This window comes from Cornus florida, unplaced genomic scaffold (genome assembly GCF_030987335.1).
Source record: "Cornus florida cultivar Cherokee Brave unplaced genomic scaffold, ASM3098733v1 CherokeeBrave_3.0.0_Hap2_Chr10, whole genome shotgun sequence".
NCBI classification, from domain to species: Eukaryota; Viridiplantae; Streptophyta; class Magnoliopsida; order Cornales; family Cornaceae; genus Cornus; species Cornus florida.
The window spans coordinates 97827838-97842193 of NW_026775580.1; the positions used below are offsets into that span (position 1 = coordinate 97827838).

Consider the following 14356-nt stretch of genomic DNA (forward strand, 5'->3'; position numbering starts at 1 on the left):
AAAGAAAAAGAAAAGAAAAATATTAATATAAATATAATATTTTTAGGGTCATCATTTTAGGGTCCCCGCCTCCATCTCTATTCTCGTTCTCTCTCTGCAACACTCTCTCTCTTTTGCAACTGCAAACCACAAAACTACAACAATCCAAGTTCCAAACCCATATGTTTATCTATCATTTGCAAGAATCAAAGGTTCAAAACCCATATCGGCATATTGTTTCAGATTGTTCCAAAAATCAAAACCCATATCTTTCAGTTTCCCTTGCCCGCTGTTCTAGTTTGGGTTCGCCGTTTCCATCGCCGGTTGTTCCAGTTCGGGTTCGCTGTACGCAAGTTTCAGCCGCTGTAAGCTTCCCCCCTCTCTTTCTCTGTGCAATGGCTAACTTATATGTACGGGTTTTGTTTTACTAAATCAACCAATTAAGGTCTGTAATTCTTGTTTTGCTTAACTAAATCCTTGATTTTGTGTGGGTAAAATTGGCATCACGATTATCACATGTGCCATTGCCTTCCTTTTCCTTCCGTTTCCGCCCATTTTTGAGAGGTTAACAAATCTACTGTTCAAGCCTTGCCTTAACCCTCCAAACCCTTCCCTCTCCTTTCCTTCCCTTCCACCAATTTTACCCAAACACAATTTTTTTATAACCTTCCATCACCTTCCCTTCCCTTTCCCTTCAAACCCACTCTACCAAACTGAGCCCTAATCTCACGACACGGGGAGAATTTTTTTGGCCACGAAAACATCTTCATCAATGGTAGTTCCATTCACAACACTGGTAAGTAAACCCTAATCCCAATTCTATTTATCTTTCTACATATATAATTTGTATATATATATGTATATGAACTCTCTCTCTATCTTGCTAATGAACTTAAACTTTCCCTGTACTCTCGCAGTTGGATGTTGGGTCAATTTCAAGCCCACGAAATCTCTCTCAGATCAAAATTCTCAGCCCTAGTTGTAATTCTTCTACAAAGCTTGGAAAGTGTACATTTCCCTCGGATAAATCATTTTCAGCGTCTTCTTCAAGCTTCTCAGCCTTGTTGAGTCTTACATACTCGTCCAACAAAAGTTTTCAGAGAGAAACAAGACTTCTTAGCCCGATTATGGCCACAGTTGAGGTCAGGATTTTTTCTTTTTACTCTTTACCCTCATACGTTTGGTTGCTGAGAAAATGACCATATACCCTCTCTTCTCCTTTTTCATTCCAAACACAGCGTAAGTGAATAGCTCCTATTACTCTAATTTTAAGTGAAAGATTTAAGTATTTTAGAGGCGAAGAACAATATTGACTATTGAGTTTCTTTTATTTCCAATATTTTCTCAGCTACCAAACGGAGCATTTGTTAGACATAAGAGCATTTGTAAGACAAAAATCAGTGTTTTAATTTCTTTGCGACAGCAGCTTTTATGCTTCCCAATGCCATTCACAGCTCCTGATTTAACATTGTCCCCTCAAACTGCTTGGAAGTGACAGAAGTAGTATGAAGTATTAAAAAGTAAAAGATGTATATTTGTGTCTTGAAAATTAGTACTTCATTTTTACATAATCATTCAATTCCAGTAAGCGGGATTACAATCAAGCATTGGGAATCCGGTAGGGAAGCTTGCTGGCAGGATTGTGATTGGATTGTATGGTGACGATGTGCCCCAGACAGCAGAGAACTTCCATGCTCTTTGCACAGGTTGTTATTATGATCTTATAATTTAGTAGTAAAGTTTTGTTGCTTTTTGCTATTGCCTAATTGAGGTCAGCTTTTGATATACTCTGATTTGATTTGATCTTGATCAGGAGATAAGGGATTTGGCTACAAAGGTTCCGCATGCCATCATGTCATCAAGGATTTCATGATTCAAGGAGGAGACTTTTATCAAGGAAATGTGGGTACTGTTTAGTGTTTACTTTCAATGCTTGATTCTTGCATTCATTTTCAAGAAGAAACAAAACTTTGTTAGTGAATCATGATACAAAAAAATAAACTAATATTAGCAGAAGAGCATCTTTACAAAAAAATGTCTGTGAGGTTTGTTGGCCCCGAAATGCAGCATTTTCGCTATCTTGAACTAGAAATTTCGAAGCTTTTGACTGTACCAACAAGTAAAAATCTAACTATATGACCTTTCTGGTCTTTGCTCCTCTGTTCTTTCTCCCAATTGTCTTCTACACTACTATTCTCTTCTGTTTTTGTAGTAATTTACTGGGGGTTATTTTTCATTTCCTTTCTGTTTGTATGTTAATTTTTAATCATTTTCTACATTAACTTGTAGAAATGAATTTATTATTTCAATCCAACAAAGGAGGGGAACACAATTTTCATGACATTTTCTAAGACTAGTTATTGTTTTTTTCCTATAGTTTAGTGTGTGTAATAGTGTAAGTGACAATGAAATTATGGGTTTGTTTTGTTTAGTTATTTGAAAACAATTTTCAAAGAACAGTATTTAAAAAACAGAATTATTTTTAATTCAATGTTCAGAAAACAGTTTTTAGTTAAATGTCTACCAAACTAATTTTCGTTTTTATTATTTATGTATTTATTTATTTTCCCTTCTAGTTTTCTGAGAGAAGAAAACTTAACCAAATAGCCCCCAAGTTTGTTTGATTAAGAGGGTTTAAGAGAAAGTAAGGCTAAAACTGGATATGAATTGTAACTCTGGTGCTCCGAATAGAAGTTGGATGTGGGAAGATTGATATCAAGAGATACCAAAAGGTGAATAGTTGTTATACCAGTCAATTATTAAAAAATCAAACAGCGTTGCCATTATATTTTTGTGTCCCACGCATCATCCTCTGATCAGTCATCTCTTGTGATGTTGTTATTTCAATGACATCATAAAACTTGGCACATTTGATGATATCACCTGACATTATCATGGCATTGATCCTCTCTCTCTCGATTTAAAGAAACATACTTTTTTGGAAATCTACGTCTCTGTCAGAATTTTTTACTGCTGATAAATTTATGCCCCCGTTTTAATCCTGGACTGGTGACTAATAGTGCAATCTCTTACAAGGATGTCTTGCCTTTTATTTAGGCATTGTTTTATGAGCAGGCCAATCTGTTCTATAATGCTTTTCTTCGGAATTTGTTGCAGGGAACTGGTGGTAAAAGTATATATGGCCGCAAATCCAAAGATGAGAATTTCCAACGTAAGTTATATCCTAGCTACTTATGTCAATCATACAGGAGGTTGGGACCCATTTCTCAATGGAACCCATCTAATATTCTTTGGTCAAAAAGTAAAACATAAAAATAAAAAAATAAAAAAAAAGGGAAGAAGAAGAAAAGAATAGTTTGATTATTAAAATCTATTGAGAAGATCTCAGTAAGTTTTATATTGTATTTGTTATTTTGCAATAATGCTGATTGAACCCATCTAAGATATTCTTCTACATTTTTATTGATTTATTATTTATTTATTTTTGTGTTCGGGTGTTGTAGTGGGGGGGAAGATGGATTAATTTTTGTTTTCCCAGATAATCTTCTAGCGTGCTTTGTATCTTGTAAGACTTGTATGGTTCGAGCGGAAGTCGTTTCTTTTCTTATACAGTTATCTTATGTGAAATCAAAATTATGAAAATATTGGATATTTGCAGTGTCTCAATATTGGACCTGGAGTTGTTAGCATGGTAAATGCTGGCCCCAATACCAATGGAAGTCAGTTCTTCATATGCACTGTCAAGGTACCTGAAAATAGATCTCTTTCTCATACTGAAGTTGCCTCTATGTTGACGTGTTATTTGAGAATCGATTTTGATAAGACCATAGGAGTCTATCAGAATACTGAATTGTTGGAATCTATCATAGTAATTTAGGAAAACTAGTAACATAATATTAAGGAAATGTAACAACATAATATTATTATTATTTTTTCATTTAAATAGAATCCTTAATAGGTATCTATTAGTGTTAAAATGAATAGAACTTTATGTACATTTATATAGTTATATATATCTGCACACTATTATGATGACTCTCCTTTTAAACCCATTCATCAATAAAACCTTCCAATGTCACACTTCAGTTTCAAAATATGTTTGTTAATTTCTTTTGAATGACAGACGCCATGGTTGGATTAGAGGCATGTTGTGTTCGGACAAGTTTTGGAGAGCATGGATATTGTTATGCTGATCGAGTCACAAGAGACGGACGGAGGTAATCGTCCTGAAATGGAGTGGTCATTAGTGACTGTGGCGAGCTTCCAATGGTCTGACATGGAATCCCAATATAGAAGGCTTTTTGTTCAAAGGATGCTTGAGCTATGACCTTTCTGAAGAATTCTATGCTAGAGGGTGGTTGAGGTGGGATTTTTGAATCAAAGCACATTTTGAACTAAATGGTTATTGTATGACCAGAGTCTTTGTGTGATCTGTGCATTATTTTTGTAGGCCACTAACAACTCTTAACTAGCGGATATGTATTTGATTTTGAGGTGAATGCGAGAAGAGATAGAAGGGAACATGTTCTATATTATGCCCTATCACCATCATCATCGATCTTATTTTTCTTACGGGCTTTCTGGAGAGCAGATTAGACAGGACGGGACGTGATTATGACCAAAAATGGGGATGGGATTGGATCGAAAATGGTCCCCAAAAAAACCGTTGCCATCCCGGTAAACTCTCTTGCTTCATCGTCTTCTTTTTCTTTCATTTTTTCCTTTTTTTTTTTGTTATTTTATTTTATTTTATTTTTTAGTATTATTGTGGTGTCTTTTCAGTGTTATCATTTGCGGTGTGACAGAACTTAGAAGTAGCTCCATGCTAATTGGTAAAATAGGAAGACCAAGTTTATCACCATATATGGGGTGAGTAATTATTAGGAGAACCTTTTGTAGTCCTAAAATAAACAATTACAACAAACATGATGAAGATACAAAAGGAACACAACTGTCTAAAACTGAAATTTGAAACAGCAAGAAAGTTAATTCACCATTAACACATCGACAATAGCACCTAAAAAATTTAAACCTAGTCTTCTTTAGTTTGTGAAGACCCCTTGCCGGAGACCACCTGATTAGAGATTGTTGGCTTGGTGAAGTGAATTGTGCGGTAATACCATTCAACTAGTTCAGGGGATAAGGTTTTTAGAATGAAAAGCACCCTGAACCATTTTGGTTCAGCCACATATCTTTCTCCTCTGCAGACTCCATTAACGACAGCCTTTGCACAGGCGCCGGAACTCATGACCGGCAACGCCTGAATAAGAACCTGTCAACCATTAACGTTCACTTAATTAACAAAAACAGTATTAGGAATACAAACTTGTATAGCTAGCGGTGGATATGTATCTTACATCGCTCTGTTTGGGATTTACTTCAACGAGACCTTCCTTTGATAAATGTTTGCCTTGGGTGATTTCTGTATCTATAAAACCCAGAGTTATAATAGTTATTGTGATTGCAGGAGCCAATTCAACTCTCAGTGCCTCATAGAAGCTTATCAATGCCGCTTTACTTGCCTGAAATTAAGTTACAATAGGGTGGCAAAAGATAATATTTAATTAAAAGAAATTGAAAGTAACAACAAATATATATATATATACACACACACACACACACACACATACACATATATACACACAATGTATAAAATTAGTTGTTTACACCGTAGAAGCTCAATCCTGGTGCATTTAACAGTGCAGCTGCTGATGAATTTACGACAATCTTGCCCTTGGTCTTTTTGAGGTGAGGAATTGCAAAATGTGTAGGATAAATTGATCCCCAAAAGTTTATATCCTGTTCACTTCCAAGTAGTACAAGCACTTTAAACTTGAAAAAGAAAACAAAGGAAAAAACAAAACTCAAAAGCAAGAAAAGATTGATAAATACTACTACTCTGTTCGAAGGATTAGTACCATCACAGGTGCGAATTTGGTAATGTCAGTGGCATCTTCAATTGCGCAGAAAGTACCAATCCCAGCATTATTTACCAAATGATCCACTGTAAACAAACCTCTTTTAGAAGAAGAAGAAAAAAAACAATAAATGTATCAAAACCCATAAATAACTAAGCTATAGTTATTGAGTTGTCAAACAGACTTTCCAAGAATGAGTTCACCCGCCAGTCACTCGGACTCTCGGATGGTTTGTAAACTTCAGCATCCTGTCACCTTGGATGAGACTCAGGACCAGGGATCTCAAAAGGTCTTATCATCAACCGAACTACTCATGCAGGCTATAACTATCAGTCAGTTGTTTATGACTACATACTGATTTCCAAATGATGAATTGACGAATGAGAGAAAAAAAAAAAAAAATTAGCTAGCGAACAATATAAATTTAAACACGTACATCGGCCAAAGTGGTGGATAGCTTCATTAACAAATCGGTTACAGTCGTTGACGTTTGAGACATCTGCACAAACAGGAAGAACATCTGGCGAGCCAAGTCCGCGAGCTTTCTCAGCAACCTCTAAGAGTCGCTTCTCTCTCCTAGCAACTATCACCAGTGAAGCTTCTTTCTTTGCATATTCATATGCTAATTGCTGCAAATTTATATTTCATAGTATATATATATATATATATATATATATATATATATGGAGTACGTGATGAATGGAAATAAAATATATATAGAGAGGAAAAAGGAAAAGAATGAACCTCCCCAATTCCTGAAGAAGCACCAGTGATGATAACTACTTTTCCTTTCATGTTTTCAGTGAAGAAGCATCTTGAGATCATATGGATGAACTTGAACATGAAGAAGGGAGATAGGATCAAACATAGAGACGCAAAAACTACTGCCATAACCACTTCGTTCAAGCAGTTGTCAATCAGATAATTCATATCCATTGCATGTGCTGTGTGTGTATATATATATATAGAGAGAGAGAGAGAGAGAGAGGGAGGTTATGGACTTGACAACAAGCAATGCAGTGAGAAGGCTTGAAGTAGTGCTGAATATATATATATATATATATATATATATATATATATATAGTGTAAATTTAATTCGATACCCTGGGTACTACGTTTTGTGGTAAGTCATCATACTGTTGGAAGCATGGAATTCATGCTTTCATGTTGGAACTAAAAGACATTATTAGGTAAAAGGTGTTATATAGGCCACATTTGATAGAATACCGAGCATTCAAGCATAATAATGCTTGCCAATGCTAGAGATGCTCTGGCTGAATGGGATGTCAAACACGGCTCTCTCTTGCATGCACTGGGGGAGGCACGGACCTGCTATGGGTTTAGAGGGACATCCGTCTCCACTAAATTTTTTATTTTTGTATTATTATTTATATGTTTTAAATTGTTCCTACTAAAATTTTAGAAAAATCCCACTATATATAAGTTTACTTCTACTCACGTAATTTTCTAGATTCGTCACCGACTGTAATAAGATCAAATTGAATCGTGCAAAAGAAGAGTTTTCATGGTTATTATATCTCTTGTAAATTCTCAATATTTCTGTTATCCAAGAGGTACACATACAAATATTTTGGAGTATTGTATGCTTTCTCCCATCCAAGAAAAAGTCTCATTGGGTTACCACGAAATAACATTATTTTTGTAATATTATATATTAATGCGCCTTGAAATGGTCATTAGTCATTACCTACCAAAAATGGAAAAATAAAATAAAATTCAAGACCCCTTAGATAAACAAAATCACCAAAACACTATATATGAAAATTTTAATTTGAATAAACTCGGCTTGAAATATTTAGTTATAAGGTACAAAACCTAGGGAAAAAAACAATGAAGAAATAGGTTGACTATAAAAGTTGAATGAAATTTATATATTATATAAAGGGAAGCCCACTCGATTCTTTCAAAATAGTGTACTAATTAAAAGGGAGGGTGAATCACGTGTAAAAGCTATTTTTGTTATTTAAATTAAAAAATACAATTAAAATAGTGTACTAATTAAAAGGGAGGGTGAATTTTATTTTATTTTATTATTATTATTTTATTAAAGAATACAGTTTTTAGCAAAGGTGGATGTGATATCACGTGTTGCTAATGCATTGAATACATTTTGGTGAAGGTTGGTGCCTTTTTTAAGACACAACCAAATTCTCAATAATAAAAAGGACATAACAGAATGATCAATATCTCTCATAACCAATAGGGAATACACGTGACTTTTTTTTTTTTTCTTTTTTTTGCCATTTTAAGCATAAAAAACTTTTTCTTTGCTTATTTGATGAATTGATTAGGAGGGAAAGAGACCTCTGGTATCATATTTTTGAGATTTTTACTAGTGAAAAAACTTACTTGATAAATAATTCAACAACAGAAAGATTGGGGGTATAATAACTCAAGAATTGTAAAGTCTCTCCTGCTTTACCTTTTTCATTCAATAGAATTCTTTGTTGTTTTTCTTAGGCTTTTGGGAAGGAGTATTGAATGGCTTCTAGTTGTAGCCTTTACAGGTGGACCAATGATAATAATTAGACAAGTAAAAAAGTGTACCTATATATTTAGAGGAAGCCCAAATGGTTATGACTGGAAATTACCTCTCAAATTCTAGTTTAATCATATATTACGTATCTATTTTACAGATGTATTTGTTATTACACTATATTGTCCCCACATTGATTTTCAATCCAAAATGAAGCATACTTAATACGGAGTATCCTTTATTTTTACTTTTTAACTAAAGGGATGTATTTATTTACTATTGGGCCACATCCTGATAGAACTACATTCTTGTGGTACTAAATAAAAAAGAAAAATTACAAATATATGAACTAAGAGGCTTATTTTGATTTTTATACTAATTTAGCCCCCAAATATAAGGTTTGGCTCATGCATTGATTATTGCACTGTATTTTGTTGTCAATAGTTGGTGTATTCATTTCAAGGGAATTGTCGTTCTCACTTATAAATTCATGCCAAACAAAGAAAGATTGAAATAGCTCCATTTCACTCATGCCTAAAAATTTAGGTATTGTGGTGACCTTCATGGAATCTCAATTTGTTTGGATGTTCATATTTGTAATTACAAAATCAGGAAAACAATAAATAAGAAAACCAGATAGGATGATTGAATTTATTCCAAAAAAATTATTGTTTTTATTTATCATTTTTTTGATTTTATAACTACAAACTACGTATGCATTTGTAATTGGATCACATCAACAGTTAGGAGTAAAAATGTTCTACTAATTTATAATCTCAATTTGTTATTTACTTCAATGAGCCCTTCCTTTGATAAATGTTTGCCTTGAGTCATAATAGTTATTGAACTTATTGTGATTGCAGGAGCCAATTCAACTCTCCACTCGTAGAAGCTTATCAATGCCAGAAATTGAAGAAGAAAAAAGAATGTATAGCAATAATTAAACATGAGCAGAGGACTAGAGATAATATAAAGTGTAACAAATTAATTGTTTACACTGTATAAGCTCAACCCTAGTGCATTTAACAAACCACTTTTAGAAAGAAATTTATTTATTTATTTTATCACTGTTCATAAATAACTAGGTTATGGCTATTAAGTCATCAAATTGGCTTTTTGTAAAAAGGACGAGTGTTTTGCGATCCGACAAAAAAATTAAATTATTAGGTGTGATTAACACCCAATTTATATATACTCATTCAATTTTTTCGCATTCAATGTGGGATGAGTCTCACTTGTAACGATTTTCAGGTTAAGAGATTGACTTTTAATATTATTTTATTGCATTGGCATAAATGAATTTACAAAATTCTCTTTTTGTTTTTGAATTGGTGGAGTTCATAGTAATTTTACTTTGGACTTTTATTAATTTCATGTTGTAAGGATAAATTGAGAAGGTTGAGGAAATATTTGAAATATGATAATTATCGTGGGACAACTAAAAATAAAAAAAATAGACAATTAATATTAGATAGAGAAAGTATTCAGAATGTTATTTTTCTTAAGCTTTTGGGGAGGCCTAAAAATTGGTGATGCATCAGAGGTATTACTCTTGGGCATCCAAGTATTATTTTTGTACAAATTAAGTCATCAAAAAGTAATGTTTCTGTGCACATGAGTAGAATTTACATGCAAAAAAGTTATAACTTTATGCACTAAATTAGAGTTTATAGTCACAAAAGTGGTACCGAAAACTCTATTTGAGATTGCCACGTCCAAAGATGGTTTCACTTTATTGTTTCAATAAATTGTACTTACCTTCGTTGGGATTTGGGCAAATTTTATATGGATAAAGCGTTTGAGATTTATTACTCTCACCTTCTTTAAAATTATAAAAAATCAATTATACCCTTATCTGTAATATATTTTTATAATACAAAATATATTATACAATTTTAAAAAATCAAGTATTCTATCTCATTTCTTTTGTTACTTTCTCTCTCCTCTCCAACAATATTACCATGTACTAAAAAATCTTGAAAAAAAAAAAAATAGTGTAAGAAGCAACTTAGTCATTTTATAATTTTTTTTTATTATAAATTTGGATGGAAAGGGACATTGTTGAACATACACCTAAAAAGAGGTCAAAATAATAAATGCTAAACTTTCTTATGTAAGATTTGTCCGTTAGTGTAATTTACTTTATTGTTTTTGTTAGGTTTTTGAAGAAGTCAAGTGAGACTCGGTGTACATGGTACCAGCAAGCAGCGCTTCACCAAACTTCGGAACAAATGGGCCGTTGACAATAATTGTCCACCTACCTATATATTTAGACAAGCCCAAATTCTTTGTATATTTGATCTTCAAATTTTAATTTCATACATTGTTTAAAGAAATTGCATAAAATCTCCTTGCTTTAATCCTCATAATGAAAGTGGGAGTTTATGCAATTTATCCTTAAAATACGCATAAAATTAGAATTTGCAATGGCATTAATACCCATGGACAAAATCATACTATTTTATAAAATTAATAAAAAAAAAACTATATTATTTAGGTTTTTTTTCCCTTTGTTTTAATATAAATTTGAAATTTCAGCTAATTAGTTAGATTCAAAAAGCTGTAAAAATTAGTTAAAGCTACCCTGAAGGCCTATGCTTTATATGTCTTCGTTCATTAATCTGGGAATAATCTAAATTCTTCAAATTTTGAACTTCACTTGCTTTTAAGATGCAAAATAAAATGAACTCTTTTAACAAAAAAAAAAATAAAATGAACTCTTCTACTCTGCAACTTATAATGAATGTTTACCCAAAAAAAACTTATAATGAATGCAATTCAATTTGATCTAGGCACTTTCTTGCACAGCTGTCTAAACAAGTAGGTAAGTGAGTAAAGGTTTTTTTTTTTTTTTTTTTTTTTCACAATTGTTTTGCCTTAATATCATGACCTAAGTCACTATTCTTTTAAATGGGTGTTGCTCTCACGTACCTGTTTTTATTATTTGTGACTTAAATTTTGTCACTTTTACGCTTTACTTTCCGTTGACGCAGTTGAATTGCGGAGAGGTATCACAATAATATGATTTTTAGGATAAAAGTACAAGTACTGCTTTTTGCAGTACCAAGACATGCAAACAATTACAAAGTACAGACATGATGAAGATACAAAAAGAACTAAAATTTGAAACAGCGCAAACAAGTTGATTGATCAACAATAACACACTAACAAAAAAGAACCTCAAAAATATAAACCTAGTCCGCTTTGGTTTGTGTGACCCCGTGTGAAGTAGATCGAAGGTTGTCTGATACCATCTGATTAGAGATTGTTGGTTTTGTGAAGTAAAAAGTTCGGTAATACCATTCAACCAGTTCAGGAGACAAACTTCTAAGCATGAACAGCACCCTGAACCATTTTGGTTCAGTCACATATCTTTCTCCTCGGCACACTCCATGAACAATGGCTTTTGCACATGCCCTGCAACTCATCACCGGCATTGCCTGAACAGCATCCTGTCAACCATTAATGCATGGTCACTTGATTAACGTATTTGTTGATTCGTATCCAACCCAATTACTCTAATCAGTGAATGTGTTAGCAGACGCATTAGCCACGGTTTTACTTTAATTTATTAACATAAACAAGTATTAGGATTCATTTGTAAAGTATCTTACATCTCTCAGTTTGCAATTTACTTCAATGAAACCATCCTTGGATAAAACTTTGCCTTGGGTGATTTCTGATTCTATAAAACCTAGAGTTATAATAGTCATTGTGATTTCAGGAACCAACTCAACTCTCAGTGTCTCATAGAAGCTTATCAATGCCGCTTTACTTGCCTGAAACAAAACAATTAATGTGTAGCAATAATTAAACATGAGATATAGTAGAATTAATAGAGATTATATCATGTGTAGTACAGGTACGTATCAAATTAATTATTTACACTGTATAAGTTCATTCTTGGTGGATGTAACAGTGCCGCAGATGACGAATTTACGACAATCTTTCCCTTGGTCTTTTTGAGGTGAGGAATTGCAAAATGAGTAGCATAAATTGATCCCCAAAAATTTATATCCTGCTCACTTCCAAGTAGAAAAAGTACTTTAATCAACTTAAAAAAGCAAATTAACAGAGAAAAAACAAAACTCAGTACAAAGCAATAAAAGAATGATAAACAAATAGTAATATTACGACAAATAATACCATCACAGGTGCGAACTTGGTAATGTCAGTGACATCTTCAAATGTGCAGGTACAACCTATCCCGGCATTATTTACCAAATGATCCACTGTAATCAAACCATTTTTTAGATCCACTGTAATCAAACCTTTTTTTCGAAGGAAAAAAACAGAAAAGAATGTATTGTATGTATGTATGATGTATCACAGCTCATAAATAAGTATTAGCTAGTGAACATGCAATATATATATATATATATATATATAATTACGTACATTGGCCAAAGTGGTTGATAGTTTCATCAACAAATCGTTTACAGTCGTTGACGTCTGAGACATCTGCACAAACAGAAAGAACATGAGGGGAACCAAGTCCGCGAGCTTTCTCAGCAACCTCTAGGAGACGCTTCTCTCTCCTGGCAACTATGACCAGTGAAGCTTCTTTCTTGGCATATTCATAAGCCAATTGCTGCAAATTTATATTTCATAGTATATATTATATATGGAATAAATGGAAATCAATAAATATAGAGAGATGAAAAAGGAAAAGAATGAACCTCCCCAATTCCTGAAGAAGCACCAGTGATGAGAACTACTTTTCCTTTCATGTTTTCAGTACTGCAGAAGCATCTCGAGATCATATGCATGAACTTGAAAATGAAGAACGGAGATAGGATCAAACATAGCGAGACAAAAACTACTGCCATAACCACTTCGTTCAAGCAGTTGTGAATCAGATGATTCATATCCATTGCTGTGCTGTATATATATGTATATATATATAGAGAGAGAGAGAGAGGTTATGGACTTGACAACAAGCAACGCAGTGAATGGTATTATATAGATGCAGTTGAGAACGTTTCAAGCAGTGGTGGGTACAGGGCGACAAGGTCAATGCAAAAGAAGAATTTAATTCGATACCCTCGATCCCATGTTCAGTAGTATGTCATCATGCTTTTGGAATCATGGAATCCATAATTTTATTTTATTTTTTTGTTGCATGTATCCACGTTTTGAAATTAATTGTAACCAAAAGATATTAATTTATAGGTGTCATTCCATAATTTAACACGTAGTGTAAGCTTTGGTCACATTTGATAGGATAACAATATCATTAATGACGATCAACATTGAACAGAAGATGTACGGCACACATCAATGTTACAATATGTACCCTCTGCAGATGTGATTCAGAATCCCATGATCATTTATTCTTTAAATGCATCTATGTCAAGCCCTTATGAACATTTATTCAAGCATGTTATAGGTTCCATATCCTACCTTCCTCATGGACACAATTGATTACTTGGACGGCCCACCATTGGAATGGTAGCCTCTACATTTCACAGCAATTCAATTTCAAAAATATGTCTGGCTTCGCTGGTATACAATATTTGGAATGAACGCAATTGCAGAATCTTTAAGAAAAAATCTCTTTCCGCGAACTTAGTCCTACACCTCACATCGGACTCTGTAAGATCTAAACTTCTCACTTCATCAATTTCTGATACAATGAACGCTCGAAGAACTACACATGAATGAGAACTTCCTGATGTGATCTTCCGGCCACCACCAGAACCGCCTGACCACACAACAAGATGATGATGTTTGGAGCAACGATCTCTATGGTTACCGCAATGCCTAATTGTGGCCTGTAACGGTCATGGTCCTCACTTAGTCTTTGGCTAAATGTTCTGTTTTGGGTTTTTGGCCCTGGTTAGGTCTAATTGTGCTTCTCATGTTTTGTAGTTTAGTCTTTTGGCTAACATGGCTTATTGGGCCTATGTAATTTTGTCCGTTTATATATATTGAAAATTTAATTTATAAAAAAACAAAAAAATAATTAATGAGGAGTTTAGTTTAACAATATATACAATAT

At 33.5% G+C, this 14356-nt stretch overlaps 2 protein-coding genes and 1 long non-coding RNA gene across 3 annotated transcripts; 1 reads left to right on the forward strand and 2 right to left on the reverse strand.

Moving 5' to 3' along the window:
* Positions 1–4066: 4066 nt before the first annotated feature.
* Positions 4067–6795, forward strand: LOC132276184 (uncharacterized). Its single transcript, XR_009470845.1, has 3 exons — positions 4067–4303; positions 4391–4617; positions 6662–6795. It is a non-coding gene; the product is annotated as an uncharacterized LOC132276184 (long non-coding RNA).
* Positions 4791–7083, reverse strand: LOC132276183 (11-beta-hydroxysteroid dehydrogenase 1A-like). The gene is made up of 6 exons (XM_059777502.1): positions 6603–7083; positions 6295–6487; positions 5859–5944; positions 5608–5739; positions 5298–5462; positions 4791–5212 (listed from the first exon to the last, which is right to left on the reverse strand). Exons 1-6 carry the CDS (start codon positions 6792–6794, stop codon positions 4973–4975), a joined length of 1008 nt encoding a protein of 335 aa, XP_059633485.1. The 5' UTR covers positions 6795–7083; the 3' UTR covers positions 4791–4972.
* Positions 7084–11348: 4265 nt separating this feature from the next.
* LOC132276186 (11-beta-hydroxysteroid dehydrogenase 1A-like) lies at positions 11349–13330 on the reverse strand. The gene is made up of 6 exons (XM_059777505.1): positions 13035–13330; positions 12754–12946; positions 12502–12587; positions 12242–12373; positions 11970–12134; positions 11349–11807 (listed from the first exon to the last, which is right to left on the reverse strand). The coding sequence occupies exons 1-6, from the start codon at positions 13227–13229 to the stop codon at positions 11550–11552; spliced, it is 1029 nt and encodes a 342-aa protein (XP_059633488.1). The 5' UTR covers positions 13230–13330; the 3' UTR covers positions 11349–11549.
* Positions 13331–14356: the final 1026 nt, after the last annotated feature.